Raw genomic sequence first — 20,473 nt, 5'->3', positions numbered from 1 at the left:
CATGGCATTATTAAAGATGTTTACTCATCTTCCTTGGGGCTAGGCATCCCATTCCTGCAGGAAGTCTTGTGGTTAGGCGGTGGCTGTGGCTCTGGGATGATTCAGGAATGCAGACCATGCCTTATTTGCACAGGAGGGACACGTTGCTCTCACTGCATGCATGGTCACAACTGTCTGTGTGACCTGTCTGTGGGAGGGCAGACCCCGCTCCTGCCAAGCCACAGCAGCAGCTGACCTGCCAGGCAAAAGCATTCCTTTGTAAAGGAAACCCTCCCAGACCCTCTGACCAAAGGGGACGGGTGGGGACTTCCTGGCACTGCAGGGCCGCTCGCCTGGTACTCCCAGCAACTGGTGCGGGGGGTGGGGGGGAGGGCAGATCTAGGGGTGGGGATGGGGAGAAGTGGGAATGGGAAATTGGAAGTCAGAGGGGTAAGTGGGAGAGAAGGGCGCACCTGCCGGGATAACAGGCCAGATGAAGTAAATAGAAAATCATCTGAGCTCCCCTACTGGCTCCAGCTGTGGAGAAGGGGGAGGAGAAAACCCTGTGGGACAGGGGAGGAGGGTGAGGGCTCCTCTTAGGAAGTTATTTAAGAGCCAACTGTCTTGTCTTTCCCGAGTCCGTTTGAGGAAGTCCCCGAGGCGCACAGAGCAAGCCCACGCGAGGGCACCTCTGGAGGGGTGCGCCTGCAGGTAAGCCACCGCCCCTCCACCCTATGAGCCAGGGCCCGCTGCGTCCACCTTCTGCACCTCGGTTTCCTGGTTGAACCAGCAAGCGGCTTGCTCTGGGCCCTGTGGCGCCGGTCACAGGCAGCTCCACTTGCCCAATCCTGGCTTCCCGCCCCCAACTCCGCACCTGCCCAGCCCAGCTTCTAAGGGGGACTTCTCTCAGGCTCTCGAGGCAGCTCTCCTGAAGCCGTTGCTTGCTTAGAATGCCACCAAATGGGGATGGGGGAGTTGGAGGTGCTTCCCCGAGGGACAAGCCCCCTTTCCTCAGGGAGCAGATTATGGAGCTGGAACACAAAAGGTGGAGGGAGTGGGGCCAAGTGAGAACGGCCTGCTAGGCTGGAACCCCGCCGGCTTGGCTCCCCACTCCTGCGCGCCTCCCCACTCCTGCGCATCGACTGCCTCCATCCCAATTTGGAGCTGAACTCGAGCCACTTCTCCTCCTTAGACCTGCCCAGAAGCGAGGGCTCCTGCCCGCCGCACTCACCCAGCCAGGCGTGCACCTGGGGCTCCCCCCTTCTCCCCCTTAGCACTGTCTCCCGACAGCGTGCCACACTGTTCTGCACCCCTAGCAATGCCACAGCCTACCTTCGGTATTTCCCACTAGAGGATGGCTCTCTCAGCCTTCTCCCTATCATTAACCCTTTTTCTCTCTTCTCCCTCCCTTCCCCCCTCAGCTCACCAATGACTGTAAATATATTTATCTATACTTATGGATACCTATTCACACCTTATGCATCCAAACACTCCTGTCTCCTTCTCAGACCAAACACCTTAGGCGTGGTTGTCTTTTCTCCAGCATGTTGTTAGTGCTCCACGTGTCTCTGTAACCATGTCTCTACTCTGGTGGCCTCTATAATAGGGACTCTTCACCTCTTGGGGGTGTGCCTGGTTTTTGAAAATAGCCAAGTCGCCAGGAGTCATGACTGGGTAATCCAGGGGATCAAGGGGGAACCTTCACTGGGCCCAGAAACAAAGTCCCCCTTCATTTGGTCATTTGGTCAACAAGTACTTACTGGGCACTGACCGTCAGGTGTGTGTTGTTTAAACTGGCTCAGTGCCTGGACAAGCTCCAAGGGAAGGGGAAGCAGGCTTGGGGAATGGGAAATGTTGGCAACCCTGACTTCTTAAGCCTATTGATAGCCCTATTGAAAATTGCATGCCCAAACTCTCCACCTCCTTATCCTCCTCCATGTGGCTCAGTTTCCAAAGCAGTTCCTACCTCCTCACCCCTAAGTGGATTTACTTATGGCTCTTCTTGGGCTCCACCCTAACCCTATCAGACTATAATCTATCAGAGCAAACATTCTGTTTTGTTCTCTGATGTATCCCATGTACCTAGATCACAGCCTGGCATGTCATAGGCCCTCAATAAATATTGGTTGAATTAAATTGCAAATGTAAACGCTTTAGAAGACAACATTTATCTGGACATGGTTGTGTGCGTTTATTCTTAAAAGTGACTTATAATCTCATAAATCTGTATGAAATGAACATAGATACAGCACATGCATATAACAGGAAACATTTCTTGCGAAGATGCTGCTGTAGGATTATGGAGGGTGGGGGAATCCGGGTCTCCAAAAATCTTTTAATTTTTAAATTTCTTTGAATAAGCCCCTTTTCTTCTGCTTTCCATATGTTTTGACACATACAAAAATCTCCCCAAGATCCTTGGGGAACTGTATTCCATCATTAGACTAATCCTTGCTGCCACTTCTCAGTTTTTATTTATGCAAACGGCAAAATGTGTTGCTCAAGTGCTATCACACACAGATATGTCTGTTTCTCTATTTTGGAATCCTTGTCTCAAATGTTACTCACTTTACATGCCTTTTCTGTTGTCTTCTTTTTTTTTTTTTTCTGAAGGACCTTGTAAAGTCAAAAATGTCAGAAACTTCCAGGACTGCCTTTGGAGGCAGAAGAGCAGTTCCACCCAATAACTCTAATGCAGCGGAAGATGACCTGCCCACAGTGGAGCTTCAGGGCGTGGTGCCCCGGGGCGTCAACCTGCAAGGTATGAGCATATCCCCCTTCCCCACCACTCTGGGTCCAGGCACAGCCGGGCCCTGGCCCCTCTTCCCTGCAGGTAAACATCCTCTGTCTCCACTGGGGTTCCCACAAAAGGAAGCCCCCTGCCAATCTCTGGTTTTATAAAGGAAGAAAGCAAAAGCTTTCTTTTAAGTGGTTAAAGCACCAGAGACCCAGAGCCTTGTCCCAGTTCTGCCCCTTACTGACCTTGTAACCTCAGAGAAGTTGCTTTGTCTTTCTGCCTCTCAACTATTTCCTCTACAAAACCAGAGTGCTGGATTAGCTAGGGCCTCTTCCAGCCCTACTGCTCAATGCTTTAGAGAATTTTCTCTAGCTGGAATATTCCACTTCCAAAATATTGTGGCTGTTTTGATTGTCTGGCTTGCACCTCCTTCCTTCTCCCTCCTCCCTCCTCCATCCATTGCTGTGAATTTCAGAGCCGGGGAGAAGTGCCAGACTCTGACAGTAATAGAGATAGAAGCCCTCTATTTCTCTCCAGAGCAGCCTGGTGAGCTGGCAAGGCAAGCTGCTTCCCCAGCCTCTTGCCTGATCCCTAGAAACCTGTTCCGGGTACAGCAGCCGGCAGCTGACCTCCTCTCAGCCCTGTCAGTGGTGACAAGGCCCAGGTGCCAGCACTGGTTTGGTGATACAGACATCATTCCCCTGGGCCATGGCAGGGACATTCAGACTCATGTCCCCGAGTGGCATTGAGCAGGGAGTCTTTTTTGTCAATAACATTCATGCACCAAAATCTAATTTTACTCCTAAGGGTGTTCTGTGCTGGGTTTCACTGGGGATAAACACCCATTTGCTGGGATAGGTGAGCATGGTCATGCTGGAGCTGTGTGGTCGATTCCCCTCATTAGAAGGAGACCAGTGCCTGAAAGCCCAGATTGATGCAGCTCTCCATATAGCAAAGGGAAAGGGGAAGTGCAGTTTATCCAGCAAGCCAGACACCTGCCCAGGTGTTGTGGACTGGTGTCATTGTGTTACTGTCACACTAGATGATTTGATATCAAATAGTGAAATCAGGGAGGTATCCAGTACCATCCAAGTTTGGGAAAAGAAGTTCACAGAACAGAAGGGCATCTTCAGTCAGGTGGTAGAGTTTGAGGGGCTAAGACGAACTTGTAGTTCTGAAGTCTGTCTCCCAGCTGGGTGCCACTCTCTAAAACCCCACCTTGACAGCCACAGAACTGAGTTTAAGAGGACTTGCTAATCAATAAATCCTCATCCCCATGTTATAGGTTAGGAAATAGAGGCTGAAGGTAAGCAGTTGATATTCACTGCTTACCCAGTCTACGAGTCTTTTTCTTTAAGAATGCAAATAAAATGGAAAAGCCTACAGATATCAAATGATTAAGCAGGTTGCCTTTGTGTATTCCATCTTCTAGCAAAATTCCCCTGTGGCCCAAAAGACTCTGGCCCCTGGAAAGGGGGTGTAGGCACTGGAAGAAGTGGGCAGTAAGAACAGGAGGAGTAATGACACAACCGCCCTTGCCACATGAGGAGTCAGGACACAGCCACCCTTGCCAGGATTGGGAAAAACGGGAACCTCTACAAAGGCAGTGCAGGGAAGCAGAGAGCAGAGGCAGAAGACCTGGCTTCCTGTTCCACATCTGCCACTTCTTGCTCACTCTGGGAAAGTCATATTGGTGCCCAAGCCTCAGTTTCTCCATCAGCAAAATGGAAGCAATGCCTACTTCACAGATTGTCATGAGCATCTAGTGAGCAGTGTCTGTGATCAAGTCTGACCCACAGCACGTGACCAATAAGTGTTCATTGACTGGGAATGTGCAACTTATCATATCCCAGCAAGGTCAGGAAAGCACTCCAGGGAATACTTGTTCCTATGAGGAATATGTACGACCTGTAGCCCCCATAAATCTGACATCTGAACAAAATGCTGCTAGTAAGACATTAAAACTGTCAGAGAACATGTGCAGGTAGGCCAATTAAGAAAAATAAAACCTGGGATTACTGCTTTTGTTGATTTCTGGAGGCAGAGGTGGGGAGCAGCATAACTGAATTACTCTGAAAAAATCAGTCATTATTTACTTGGCAGACATATGTGTCCACAACCCAAGTGACATTCTGGGATATCCATTAGAGGCACTGGCATAGGAATATGAATGTCCAGTGGCTGTAGAATGAATGAACAAACAGTCAATCACTTGTGAATTGAATGACTCATAGCTCTAGTGGCATTATAATTTATTATTAATAACAAGCTCCAGATTTCATACATATGCATTCATTTAATATTTTTCACAGACAAGATAAGTGTTACATGCTCTGGGGATACGGTTTCTGAAGCCCAGAATCATGACAGCAAGTCCCAGATGAGAAGGACAGGAAAAAAACTATGTGTGTGTGTGTGTGTATATATATATATATATGCACACACATAGCAGCACACAAACCATCTGAACAAGGAGGTCTATCTCCTGGTTACCTTTCGCATTTCAGATTTATATTTAATTGTTCTAAAAGCAGGTTTTCTGGCACTATATATCAAGTTTTCTCCAAGTCACTAAGGGACGAAATTTGCTAAGCGACTAAACCTTGGAAAGCACACTCATTTTTAAAATGCCATCTTCATGCAGTTCACCCAGTGGCCACTAGTGGCCTCTAAGAGGCCTTGTATCCGCGGTTACCAATCTGCGGATGATGACTTTGGCTCCAGGAACACCAGCCCCAAGTTAAACTCTTGTCTCCATTTTTTTCAGTGGCCACTCTTCCAGTTAGCAAGCTGCTCTTGTAATACTGACTGAGAAATGCAGAGAGGCAAGAAGAGGAAAAGGGGGGAAATGGCGGGTTTTTCATTTCTAATAGTTCTGTAGCAGTGAGTCCTGCCCATCACTGTGTGTGATATATACAGTGTTATAAGGTATACTGAGTGTATATAACGCCCTTAAGTCATGGCTTTGGTAAAATTTGGTTAAGAATTATTTTGGTAAAATCTATATTTTAAAATGTATAAACTCGTGTAAGTTTCCTCTCATACACACCATGATATTCAAGAAAAAAAATGAAATATTTGAGGTAGGCACAGAAATCCCAGAGGTGGGACCAGCCATTCAGTGGTAGCGTTTGACATCTTTGCATGATTTTAGGCATCTTTAATGTCACCCTTTGAATTCAGTTGTAGCCAGGAAAGGTACTGAGATGATCTCCTCAGATTTGGATTTGTATCAATTTCTAATAGACTGTTCTGCAGGCTTAGTTGGTGTTTCTGAAAAATCTCTCCACTGCCTTCCTGGTCTGAAAGGTTATGTGTAGCTGGAAATGTAACATTCCAGAAGAAACCTTATGTTGTTGGTCTGCTTTGGCTCTATATTGTTAACAATAGGCGACCATTTGTAGCAGTAATTGGAATCATTTGACAGTTCTATTGTATTGAATTAAAACTGGAAAGCAAGCCTGGCCCTATTTAAAAACTGGGTTCTAGTAGTTTTTCAGGCTAATGGGCTCTTATACCTTTCTAAGAATCTCCTCCATCCCACCACTCCTTGTCAGAATTAAATCAACCAATTAATGATAAACCTCCTCTTTGTGCAGAGTAAACCTCTCTGGATTGAAGGTTACTGAGAGACTAAGAGGCATTCAGTGTATGACTGAGAAATGCTATTGTCCAGCAGCAGTTCCTCCTTTCATTCAGTTCCTGGAAAAATATACACTGGTTTTCACATATGTGTCAGGAGCTGCTCCAGGCTGTCCCTTGGGACATGAAGTTGAGTAAGTTGGTCCCTGGCCTCAAGAAACTCTCAGTGTAGAAGACAAAATAAATAAAAGATCATTGCAATTCAGTGTAATAAAGACTGTGACTGTGATTTATGCAAATTGCAGTGAAATAACAGAAATCAATGTCTAGTGGTGTGGTGGAGTGGGGAAGAGGATGAGGACGGCTTCCTGATGCAAAGATATTGGAGCCGAGACTTAGAGGATGAGTATGAGTGTTCCTGACAGGCAAGCGCATGGAAAAGTGTTTGCAGTAGAGGGAACAGTATATTGCAAGTGAGGAGGGACTAAAAGATGAAAGAGAAGATATAAGCCTGGGAAAAGATGGCAGGCATCACACCATACCAGGCCTTGGGGATCTTGCTTTCCTCCTGCAGATAATGGGGGACTTGAGAAGGATTCTAATTAGCAGAAATACATAATCAGAATTATGCTTTACAAAGTGGTAGGGAGGGCTGGGCACGGTGGCTCATGCCTGTAACCCCAGCACTTTGGGAGGCCGAGGTGGGCAGATCACCAGATCAGGAGTTCGAGACCAGCCTGGCCAACATGGTGAAACCCTGTCTCTACTAAAAATACAAAAATTAGCCTGGTGTGGTGGTGGGCACCTGTAATCCCAGCTACTCTGGAGGCTGAGGCAGGAGAATCGCTTGAACCTGGGAGGTGGAGTTTGCAGTGAGCCGAGATTGTGCCATTGCACTCCAGCCTGGGCGACAAGACCAAGACTCCGTTTCAAAAAAAAAAAAAAAAAAAAGTGTAAGGAGAAAATGGAGAACAGGAGATAGTTTGGAAGCTGTAGAGATACTCCAGGCTAGAAGAGGAATAGACCAGAAGGATTTTAGCCCCTGGAGGTATGGGGCTCATTTCTCTTGTTCCAGCTTCCTCTGAGCACCTGAGCAATCCTTCAACATTATAGGTTCCAGGATGTATTAATAACAACACTTTATAAATTAAGCCACTTAAGAAAATGCTTTTAATCATTCTAATTAAGGACATGTTAAAATTCTGGGTACCCAAAAGAAATGTGAGAAAGAGTTATTTTTCCTGTTTTTTTTTTAAATAAATAAACCAGTTTCTCATGGATAGCATTTATGCTTATAGTTCAATAATAATATTACCAAAAATTGCATGGAGAATTCAGTTCACTAGGGAATTCCTAGTATATAAACCTAAACATTTAACTTATTTCAAGATCCCATCTGTGACAGGTATAATCATTCTCTGAAGAATATTTTACAACCTAGGGAGACAATAATTTACATTTTGTTCATATTAGAGAAAAAGTAGGAGGACAGGGAGGCAGTTGCTCCTCCGGAGATTTTTTTCTTTTCTTTAACAGTCCATTTTCCGATATGTTTGGAATTAGGCTAAATTGTGTTAGGTAGACAGTTTGAAAGCTGTCACTTTGAAAGAGCGAGCTGCCAAGTTTCTAGCTACAGTATTTAAAAAAAAAAAAAAAAAGGCGGCTTAGCAATGAGTTGTTCCATTTTGCCAGGAACCAGGCTTGGACAGGGGAAGCAAATTCATTTCCTGTTTGTGGCAAACGGAGCCTGGATGATGATAAGACTTTTTCCATCTAAACTGCCTTGTTAACCCAGTAAACAAAGCAAAAATCAATATGCTAGATTAATCGATGCTTGCTGGAACACACTCCATGGCAAGGGACATTTCCTAGGCAAAATGGACAATGGAATGAACAATGATATTTTTATGTCTATGTTCATATTTTATACAGTCATCTTCAGAGTCTTTGATACTATCAGCTGTTATAAGAACCAAATACTTGGTTGACCTGTGTGTGGCTGACTCATGAGCAATGAAATAAATTTTGTTTGATCAGTGGTATTGGGGACCTCACCTCTATCCCCAATACTTTGGACAACCCATTAAGCTTCCTCATGTGTTTTCCATTTGACTACAGTCTGGAACATTATTTCTTTAAACTCTCAACCTCTCTGTGTAGCTTTTAATCTTCCCCTTCTTAGCCAAGTTTTGTTTTATTTTTTTATGAAATGTCTTTCTTTGTTTAAATCATTTTAAGACAGACTTTTTTTGTTTTTGTTTTGAGACGGAGTCCGGCTCTGTCGCCAGGCTGGAGTGCAGTGGTGCGATCTCGGCTCACTGCAAGCTCCACCTCCCGGGTTCAAGCGGTTCTCCTGCCTGTCTCCTGAGTAGCTGGGACAACAGGCGTGCGCCGCCACACCCGGCTAACTTTTCTTTTTTTTTTTTTTTTTAGTAGAGACTGGGTTTCACCATATTGGCCAAGATGGTCTCCATCTCTTGACCTCGTGATCCGCCCCCCTCAGCCTTCCAAAGTACTGGAATTACAGGCATGAGCCACCACGCCCGGCCCCCAAGACGGACTTTTAAGAGATTATACAGGAAAGTTTTACTTATCACTGCCTTAGTTTCTCCCCACTTATAGTACCACTGTGATTTTATGTTTTTCCTGAGGCATTGGCTTGTTAAAGTGATATTGCAACAGAGAATCAAAAGATCACTTAGAAAAAGTAACATGTTAAAAAACATCATGCTTAGAATTAAATGTCAAAAGTATACCAATATAGATGATATAATTTAAAACAATTGATATTATCAGCTGTCATAAGAACCAAATACTTGGTTGACCTGTGGGTGGCTGACTCATGGGCAATGAAATAAATTTTGTTTTATATGTATAACTTTATATATATGTAACTTTATATATATATAAAAAGTTTGCTTATATATAATATATATACACATATCATATATAAATATATTGTTTATAATATGTAAACAATATATTATATATGTAAATAATATATAAAAAGTATATATTATATATGTAAACAATATATTTTTAAAAACCAAACTCATGGGTTTATAGTTTTTTCATAGTGAAAACAAATATATAAACAAATATACAGTTTGCTTATATCTATTATATATAAACAGTATATAATAAAGATATAAAGAATATATAATATATAAATAATATATATTTGTAATATATTATTTGTTTATATCCATTATATAATATAAACATATGTAATATATATAATTTATATGAACAATATATAATATATAAACAATATATGTTTTTATATATTATATATAAACAATATATGTTTTTATATATTATATATAAACATATATATTCATGATATATATATGTTTGTTTACACTATGGAAAAACTATAAACCCATGAGCTGGGGTTTTGTCTTTTTTTTTTTGACTTAGGTTTTCTATTCTCAAAGGCATTAATCAGCACCCTCTTTCTCACCCTTCGTTATCAACATATAAGCAGGCTAGAAAGACAGTATTTTATTCCAATGTGAAACAAAACTGCTTATCTGGAGGTCTTATGTTATGAATTCCCACATCATACCTTCAACTATATATATGTCCTGAAACTAGCATATTTTGAGAATAAAATGGTAAATGACACTTAAAGGACACCTATGGTTAATCCTACAGTAAATGAGATAATTTATTTTGAAATGAATGATCAACTCTACGCTCCGAATTTTCACGTAAAAGGTGTTCAGGTGAAAGGAGACATATTTGCTGTGGCATTTCTGCACACTGCCCCAGGCACTATAGCAAGATAATTAAGACATGGTCCAGTCTTCAAGGGGATTACAATCCCATGGCTAAAAAATCACCTATATAAAGATAATACAAAGAGATGATGATACTTTTTTTTTAAAAAAAAGACAGATGTTTCCTGCGAATCAAGAGGAGAAATGCTTTCTATTTACCTGTGGAAATTCAAAGCAAGCCTGTCTGCTCAGAAGACAAGGAGTATAAAATGGCATGCTTCCCTGGGAAGGCTGGAAGGCCACTGCTAAAAAGCTTCCCAGGGACCTTCTTTACCTTGTGACTTCCATTGCTCAGATTCCAGCCTCGCACCATGCCTTCTCAGATACCTGACTACTTAATGATTGGTCCTAAGGGCCCATCCAAATGCTCAGTGCTATTATGATTATTATTGCCATCAATTTCTGAGCATTTACCATGTACCAGGCCCTAGGATAGAGCACTCGGTGCATTTTCTCATTTAATCCTCACACCAACTTCATTTTGCAGATGAGAAAACTGAGGCACAGGACATTTATGTAACTTGCCAAGGTCACAAAGACAGTACGTGAGAGTTGGGATTTGGGTTCAGGCAGCCTAGCTCCACAGTCTATGCTCTTACTATGCTCTTCTACTTCTCTTAATGATAATAACAACAACAACAATAATAAACATTTATTAAGAATGTACTTGGTGTCAGCCACTCTATAAGATAGGTACTTCATTCCCATATTAAAGATAAGAAAACTGAGGCTCAGAGAGATTAAATAACTTTTCTGAGGCTGCGCAATTAGTAAGTAGTGAAGCATTTCCAAAAACATATTCTGAAAAATGCAGATCTCCAAAGAAGAAAGTTTCCATAGTCATTTACGTTTGGAAACCATTGCCCCTCTGGGATATCTGTGGTGTACATCAGCATATTAAAGTCTCACATGAATGCTTCAGTAAAGAATCCTGATCAGCTTTGGTTAGGCCAGCATTTTCCACGCCGGTTTAACCATGGAGCTCTAATTCTTCCAATACCTGTCAATATCCCATAAAACTAGCACTATGCCATGATGGACTGACTCTAACCAGTCTCACTAGACATTAACCAGGTACACTAGGCTAGGATGTAAAGCTGGAAAGCCAGGTTTTCATTTGCAATGAGAACTAGGGTGGATGAGACATACCAATGATACCAAAGAAATACTTGAATATTTCTCCCTCTCCAGCCTTACTTTGCCTTGTAGGTAGAGCTGCTTGGGAAGCCAAGGCAGGACTCATTTCAGGGACACATTATCATGCAGGGAGGGAGGGTAGGAATAGAGAAGGCAAATCCAGGAGTACCAGAGGAGCAGTGCCTTGAACCCCTACATGCAGGCTAAACTCACGTGGCCCCTCACCCAGAACACTGCAACAGCTTCTTAACTGGGTTCAGCTTCCAGCATTGCCCCTTCCAACCCCTTTTCCACTCTGCCACCAGAAGCAGTTTCTATATATATATAAATCTAATCATGTCAGTTTGCTGTTTCAGATTCTTCACTGGATCCACCATGCAATTAAAACCCAAACTCCTTCGCATGGTCTCCAAGGCTCGTGTGATGAGCGGGCTCCTCCTTACTCTTCCACCGTGGCTCCCACTAGTACCTTTCAGCCAACCATCATCTTTCAATTTCTTAAGCAACTACGCACTCTCTTGCCTCAGTCTTCACCTATCCTTCTTTCTCCGCCTGAAGCATTCCTCTCCACCTCCCTTTCCACATGGACACCTGACTCCTCTTTTGCTCACTGCTTATGTCTCCCTTCCTTCAGAGAAATTCCTTATTTTCCACCCCCTAAATGTGGGTTAGGGGCTCCTCCCTGATACTCCCCTCAGTTCTCTTTACTTCCTTTGTTAGAGATGTCTGACACTGTGTCGTAATTATCTGTCCACATTTTAGCATCTACTGCTGTGCGTTTACTTAGTAGTTATTAGACAGTTGCCTAATCAACATTTATACCCATGTCTTGAGTGGCAACATAAAATAGCGCACTTATAACATTCCCAGAGGACAAGAAGCTAGGGAGAATATTAAATATATTAAATGCATACTTACGGGTTAAAATGATCTTAAGAGCATGGGACAGTGAGCCAAATTCAATAAGAAGAAATTTAACCCATGCAAAGTCTTAATATCGAACTAAACAGAAGAAAACAATTGCACAAATAAATATAGCCAAATAGAAACATGAGTGGGTGACTTGTAGGGGCCTCAACTGAATTTTGATCCATTGTTGCTAGAAATAACATTAGAATGTGTTTTAAGGGAGGCTGAGGCGGGGGGATTACCTGAGGTCGGGAGTTCAAGACCAGCCTGATCAATATAGTGAAACCCCATCTCTACTAAAACAAAAACAAAAACAAAAAAATTAGCCAGGCATGGTGGTGTGAGCCTGTAGTCTCAGCAACTTGAGAGGCTGAGACATGAGAATGGCTTGAACCCGGGAGGCAGAAGTTGCAGTGAGCCGAAATTGCACCACTGAACTCCAGCCTGAGCAACAGAGCAGGACTCCGTCTCAAAAAAAAAAAAAAAAAAAAAAGAATGTGTTTTAAGGGTTTTGCTTTATCAGATGCATAATATGAATCAACAGTGAGTTAAGAGTATCCAAGACACTGACAATATCTTGAGCTGAAATAGTAGACTATTTATTTTAAAAGATGTAATGGTCTCATTTTTTTTTTTTTTACAGAAAAACCACAACTAGAGTAATGTACTTAATTCCAGAAAATAACACTTCAAAAGAGAAATTGACAAAATGGAAAATATTCCAAAACAGAGCGTTGGATAAAAGTTCTAGAAATAACTTCTTAAAAACAGTTAAATAGGCTGGATGCGATGGCTCACGCCTATAATCTTAGCACTTTGGAAAGCCAAGCCGGCGGATCACCTGAGGTCAGGAGTTCAAGACCAGCCTGGCCAACATGGTGAAACCCCGTCTCTATTAAATTTTTTAAAAATACAAAAATTAGCGGGGCATGGTGGTGAGTTCCTGCAATCCCAGCTACTCAGGAGGATGAGGCGGGGAGGATTGCTTGAACCCAGGAGGCAGAGGTTGCAGTGAGCCGAGATCGCGCCACTGCACTCCAGTCTGGGTAACGGAGCAAGACTCTGTCTCAAACAAACAAACAGTTAAATAAATGAAGAATGTTTTACTCAGAAAAAAAAAAAAAACCCTATGAGCAGTCTTTAAATACCTAGAGAGTGCCAGCTAAAATGAATAAGAGGACTTATTCTATATTTAGAAGTCAGAACGAGGACCCATGGTTAGAAAAATTACAAGGAAGCAGATGTCAGTTTATCTTAAGAGAAGTTTTCAAATAATTAGAGTTGTTTAAAAATGGACTGTTTGCCCTATGCAAAAATGAGTTCCCTGTTCAAATGGAAGCTAGAAGCCCAAGTAGTAGGGCTCTCATGAAAATGTTTCATGCAGGGTATAGTAGTTCTACCAGATGGCTGAGAAAATGCTGTTGCTGTTCTGTGAGATTCTGTAAGGATGTAATATCAGTATATTCCTTCCATTGGTGCTGGTAAACGGAGAACTGATGAAACCCATTTCTAAGGACTTTGGTTTTTAGCTATTTTTTTAAAAAAATGTTTAAAGCCCCTGTGCTAAGAAAGAGGACCAGAGGAGTTGACTGCTAAGCTCCTTTTCAACAGGAACATTTGTGCTTCTCCAGCTCATTCTTGGGCTGGTTTATCACTGGGGATTGTGGCCTTAATAAGACCAGAGGCCTTAGGAGAAAGGCAGCTTGGAATAGAGAGGTCTAGAGAATTAAACATCTTTAGCTCACAGCATAATGGAAAGAAAGTGCCCTTCAGGGGAACATGTATACAACAGGGTTCTGAGAAGAGGTAAAAATAAAACTGCATCCTGCACTTTCTGCTTGCCGTAATGCTGCAGTCAGGGTAACCCGGGGAGCACCACGCCCTGTGAAACGGCTGTCACAGTTTAGGGGCAGTGAGCCACAGTAAGCCTAGGACCCACTATGTGCCAGGCATAGTGCCAGACCCACTGCACCGTTATCTCATTGAGCCTTCATAGACCTCAGGGTATTAGTATCCTCATTTTAAAATAAGAAAATTCAGATTCTGAAAGGTAAAGTACCTTAACGCAGTCATTTTGAGACCTGAGATTCAAACTCAGGATTGCCTGAACTTTGAATTGCTCAGCAGTGTTTCAGGGACTTCTGGACTTTAGGACTGAAGAGGATCTTAAAGAGCCCAACTTCTTGGTTTTGACTATGGAACACAATGGGGTCCAAAGGGACCAGGCATCCTGCACAGGATTTATGTGTGGAGGTAAAGGAAGCCATTCGACTATGGCAGGAGATGCCCCGGCATGGGTACAAGCTCAGCAGCTGTGCTTTCTGCGCACATGGTGCTTATTGTAGCCATGAGGGCAAATCATGCATCAGGCAGGGGCAGGGAGGGGGAGGGCAAGAGGCCAGGGCACCCCTGCCGACCCTTCTACCCTCCCACCCCACCTTCTCCCCAATAACTCTTTACAATGCCAAATGCACATGCAGAAACCAGTCTCTAGACTAGATCTTCTAAAGTACAGTGAGGACAGGGAGTTAGGATGACCCCCACTTTCAGTCATCATTCATAGAGGGGAAGGGGAAAAGGGCAGGAAGAGAGCTGACTTTCATGTGTCAGACCTTTTGCTAAATGCCTGAATACGTGTCATCTCATGCCGTCTCCCGTCACATTCCTGTAAGACGTGGAACATGTTAGGCTATGAAATGAATATTAGTGTCTCCATTCTATGATGAAGAAATGAATTTACGTCACACATACAAAGTTAGACAACTAAGAAACATGTGATTTACATTTACACTCCTGATGCCACAAATCAAAAGAAAAACCTGTGAATGTTGGCATCAGACAGTCCAGGTTTTGACTTTTGAACTGGCCCGTTAGTAGCTAAGGAAAGCTGAGGATAGTTTCTGTGTCACTGAAAACAATCACACTTATCTCACGGAAATGTTAGTGTCCTTTCTCCAGACCTGCTCCCTCTCTTTCCTGCATTTGAGGGATGAGATCTACTTTTAGAATTACAGAGGGAGGGGGCATTTGACCCTTTTTGAGGTAAAAGGAGAATTTTGGATTAACGGCTAACTTTGTCCTTCGAATGTCCCCTTGAGGCTTTGTCAGATTTGATTCCTTCCTTTGGAAAGATAAGAAAATTGAAGTGGCTATTCCCTGCTTCTGCCTGGTTAGTCACAGAGTGAGGCAGTGACATGATGGGAAGCTCCTAACGTAACGAAAGCTAGCGTGAGACTGAGAACCTGAAGACTTCAACTCTGGCCCTAGCTTCTCTGTATTTGGATCTCCCAGACGGGCATCCATCTATCCCACAGTGAGTGCCTTGTGGTCTGAAACGAGATCAAAGGTGGAAAAAGCTTTAAAAAGCTCTCTTCAAAAACAAGAATGTCACAAGAGGCTGACTCTCGAGACTGTGTTCCCCTACCCCTGCCTCCTACAGAGTTTCATTCAGCAGACCTTGCTACCTGCCTTCTTCAGGGAAAATAATCTTGTTTTTGAGTTTGTGTTTAAACTAAAGTTAGTTGATTATTTTCTTCAACCCTTGTTTTTCTTGTTCATAGAGTTTCTTAATGTCACGAGCGTTCACCTGTTCAAGGAGAGATGGGACACTAACAAGGTGGACCACCACACCGACAAGTATGAAAACAACAAGCTGATTGTCCGCAGAGGGCAGTCTTTCTATGTGCAGATTGACTTCAGTCGTCCATATGACCCCAGAAGGGATCTCTTCAGGCTGGAATACGTCATTGGTGAGTGCCATGTGCAAGCCCCAGTCTTGACACCATGGGTTGCATTGTAGAGAGAGGTGGGTACAGGCACAGTTGTGTGATTTCCTAGTGTCATATGTCAACAGTGGCAGGAGCTGGAATGACATCCAGCCCCTGAATTACCCTGTGCTCTAAGACTGGTCTGTATAGTGCCAAATATTGATAACTTGGGCCCACCCAAGGAGAAAATCTCATATAAATAAAAGTAAAACTGGTATAATGTGTTGCTTAACTAAATTATTCTTCCTCAAACAAATGGTTTTGGCATCCTATGATTCTAACTTTTATCTCCATGATTTAATTGGTCTCGTGCTGAAAATGTTTGTAAATCTTAGCATGCAATCCAAGTATGCATTCCCAAAGTTGATTCTGCTCTGATCTAGTCCCATGGGATGGCCCGTGAAAAATATAGTCCAATAAACTTCACTAAACACTTTGTACTTTAATCACCCTTTTTTTTTTTTTTTTTTTTTTGAGACAGAGTCTTGCTCTGTTGCCCAGGCTGAAACAGTGGTGTGATCTCAGCTCACTGCAACCTCCTCCTCCTAGGTTCAAGCGATTCTGGTGCCTCAGCCTCCAGAGTAGCTGGGACCACCGTTGCACACCACTACGCCCAGCTAATTTTATGTATTTTTGGTAGAGGCAGAGTTTCACCATGTTGTCCAGGCTGGTCTCGCACTCCTGACCTCAAGTTGTCCACCCACCTCAGCTTCCCAAAGTGCTGGGATTGCAGGCATGAGACACCATGCCCAGCCTTTAACCTCCTCTTGAAGATTAACGATGCACATTAGCTTCAAAGGTTTGGGGAAGGACCATTTAACTTTGGTCTGGTGCTTCTTAAATTAATTTGATCATGGAACCCTTTTATTAAGTTATAGCTATTAACTTTTGACACATTTTGGTAAACATTTCTATAGGAATTTATAAGATTATCAAGGAAATACATGCACAGCGAAGCAAGGGTGGCACAACATAGGAAATCTGCCCATATAATCCTATGCACAAATTAAAGGAAAAAATTAGGCAATCAATTCAGTAGTCACAGAAAGGTACATGGTAAAATTCAGCATCCAGTTTTAGGAAGAGTTTAAGGGGAAAAATTTAGAAAAAAAACACCTCAATGTTTTTGATTACATCAAAACATTGTTACATCAAAACAACAACTTTTGATATCTAAGTGGAAAAAAGTTAACAAATTTCATTGTAATCAGAAATTAGAAAGAAATGCCTGCTATCATCATTCCCTTTTTAAAAAGAACTACTTTAAAGGTTTTAGTAAATGAACAATGTAAGAGATACATCTGCTATAAATGCTGGAAACTAAGAAGTAAAACTATATATTTGCTAATACTATGATTGTGTATGTAGAAAACCCAACAGATTCAAGGGAAAAAAGCACTGTATTAATAAAACTTTGTAAGTTGGCTAGATAGAAGATAAATATATAAAAATCAATAACTTTTATCTTCTCCAGCACTAAGCACCCAGAAATAGACATAAAAAAATTTCACATGACCAAAACTATAAAATGTAGGACTAAAACCTGAACACGCAACCTATATAAACCAGCTATTAAATCTTACTAAAAAACATGAGAAACCAATGAAAAGTCAAACATGTTCTTGAGTGGGAAGTCTTTCTGTATACATTTTTAGTCTCCCAAGGGGTTGGTCAAAGAATACAAAATTTCAGTTAGATAGAAGGAATGAGTTTTAGTGACCTATTCCACAGCATGGTGACTATAGTTAATAATAATGTATATTTCCAAATTACTAAAAGAGTAGATTTTAAATATTCTCACCACAAAGAAATGGTATGTGAAGGAATGAATATGTTAATTAGCTTGAATTAATCAATCCACAATGTATATTTTGATCAAAACATCACATCCCAAAACCCCATAAACATATACAATTATGATTGTCAATTTTTAAAAGCCTCCCAAAATTAATATGTAAATTTAATGCATTTCCAATTAGAATCCCAGTGGAGTTTTGAGTTGTCTTTGGCTTTGGTTTTGGTTTTTTGGACTTGTATAAAATAATCTTAAAGTTCATTTGAAATAATAATTACCTGGTGATAACCAAGGAAATCATACAAAGAAATAATAAGTAAGAGTATTTTCTTTCTGAAGAGCCTATCAGAACATACTATGAAAAATATTTAGTAGGACATAATAGAGAATCCAGAAATGGATTTCAGTATATGAGTTAATATGATTTTTGGTTACATGAAGTAAGAAGACCATATGAGATTTTATCTGTTTGCTTGTTTGTTTTTACATAAATGATGCAGAAATAACTGACTCTCCAACTGGAAGAAAGTTTAAAAATTGACCCTCATCTTATCCCATATACAGTAGTAAATCTCAGATGGAATGAGTATTAATGTAAAAAAGACAATTTTTTGAGGAAATTTAACAGACTTAACTAAAAACTGGAAACTCTGACACTGTAGAAGAAAGCAAGAACCACGTACAGTTATGTGCCACATAGCAACATTTCAGTCAATGACAGATCATGCATAGGTGATCTTATGAGATTCTGATGGAGCTGAAAAATTCCTGTCACATAGTGATGTCATAGCTATCATAATAGAATAGTGAGATTACTTATTTTTTTAAAATGTACTGTAGCCTAAGTTTGTAGTGTTTATAAAGTCTACAGTAGCATGCAGTAATGACCTAGGCCTTCGCATTCACTCACCACTCACCCAGGGCTACTTCCGGTCCTGCACGTTCCATTCATGGTAAGTGTCCTATGCAGGTGTACCATTTTTTACTTTTTATATTGTATTTTTACTGTACTTTTTCTATGTTTATATATAAATGTTTCTATGTTTATATATAAATACTTACCATTGTGTTACAATTGCCTGCAGTGCTGTATTCAGTACAGTAAAACACACTATGAGTCTGTAAACTAACAGCAGTAGGCTCTGCCATATAGCCTAGGTGTGTAGTGGGCTGTACCATCTTTGTTTCTATGATGTTCACACAATGACAAAATCACCTGCCTAACAACATATTACATCCCGTGCATGACAACAAATTCGCGTTTGAAGCTCTGGACCACAGTTCTGCTGCAATTATGAGGGAAGTTTTATCTCCATCTTTAAAGCCAAATATTTAGGGTGGGGAGAAGAGGAGAGGGAAGCTTCAACTCTGAATTGGACTTGTCTGAGGTTTGAAACACTCTCATAGGCCATTCAGAAAATAATTATGATAATGGAAGTCTTAGAAAAACTGGTAAGATGAATGTCTTAGATCGGGTTACTAGGAAATAAACTCTGAGAAGAAGACTTGTGCGCAGAAAGTTTACTGGGGAGATCTCTCAGGATCAACATCTGCAAGGGAGTGGAGGAATCAGTGTTGGACAGAGGGAGGAGTTGAACTGCAGTGCAGACAGGGCCCCTGTGGATCTCAAGGTGAACTCTAGCTATGGGTTGGATTTTCAGAGTTGTCTCGCCTTGAGCCAAGGGCATGGGACTGTTATACCTTTTATACCTTGACTGGGGTTGTAGCCTTGGTGTAATTGGTTCTCTGTGGCTGAGGGCAACCCCTGAAAGCAACTAAATGAATGAGAATTGTCAGCCACCAACACTCCCAACAATGGGAAAGGTCCAGGCAGCCCACCACAGCATCCATTACAGTGAACATTTTAAGTCCTCTTTTCTTTTTTACACAAGAAATACTATTACTTTTGTTCCCTCAATAAAAGAGGGGGAAAAGCATAGCTAATTTGTTTTTGAGATAAAATCTGTATATTTTTAAACCAACATGTATTCTAAACCTTTCAGAACCCATGATGTGTGCGTTCAGAGTTAAGCTGTATTCTAGTATGTGTGGGCCATTACAGGGCCACATGTATTTGAAGATTTTCTATTATAGGTCACACACATTTGAAGATGTTTCATTGCCCAACCTGTTGTAGATACAAGAAAGGCAAGTGACAAAATTCCACACTCTACTATTTAGTGTAGAAATTAAGCACACTTCGAGGGGCGTTGAAGGACCCATGGTAGAGGATTTATCTTGATCAGAGTCATTTCTGCATCTCACGTCATTCAGGAAGTTACATGAGAGCCTCAACTTCATGGCTGCCATAGTTCTAAGGAAGAAAAAAGAACATTGCTGGGGAAATAATTCTCTTAAAATTCAGTGCCTGTTTCAATAGGACTGAATAAAGCCAAGGAAATTAGATTTTAAAGCTAATTGCTATAATAAGAAGAGACAAGTATAGAACGTGAACTAGAAATGAAATTAAGTGCAAAGGTTTCTATATACAGGTGCACCTCAATTTCCAGAAACTCAGAAGGTAAAAATGATGCTTTAAAAACGAGAAAGAATATAATTTCTATTCATTTTTAAAAATCTGGCAACACCGTTTCAAGAGAAGATCCATTTTAGCTAACGTTTTACAATCAGCTAAATATCTAAACATTTGAGATATCATTTACTATTAAAAGTGAACCAAAATGAACATAAATTAAAAAAAAAAGACGAGAATAAATACTTTGTTAAAAATAAAGGGCACTTAAAAGAATCTCGGGGGGAGGAGCCAAGATGGCCGAATAGGAAC

The 20,473-nt window shown here is 41.5% G+C and overlaps 1 protein-coding gene across 3 annotated transcripts in view; it reads left to right on the top strand.

Moving 5' to 3' along the window:
* The first annotated feature begins 450 nt into the window (after positions 1-450).
* The window catches only part of F13A1 (coagulation factor XIII A chain), a 188,161-nt gene continuing 168,138 nt past the window's right edge, over positions 451-20,473 (top strand). The window contains exons 1-3 of one of the 3 annotated variants that reach the window (XM_063605136.1): positions 451-690; positions 2,593-2,740; positions 15,687-15,875. In XM_063605136.1, coding sequence (XP_063461206.1) covers positions 2,611-2,740; positions 15,687-15,875 — 319 coding nt within the window. In that variant the 5' untranslated portion in view covers positions 451-690; positions 2,593-2,610. Of the gene's footprint in view, positions 691-2,286; positions 2,741-15,686; positions 15,876-20,473 lie in introns of those variants that run through there. The other 2 variants (XM_003806722.6, XM_063605135.1) reach the window with 2 other exon arrangements.

The sequence above is a fragment of the Pan paniscus genome, chromosome 5 (genome assembly GCF_029289425.2).
Source record: "Pan paniscus chromosome 5, NHGRI_mPanPan1-v2.0_pri, whole genome shotgun sequence".
Lineage (NCBI taxonomy): Eukaryota > Metazoa > Chordata > Mammalia > Primates > Hominidae > Pan > Pan paniscus.
This window is presented reverse-complemented; position numbering and strand designations above follow the sequence as displayed.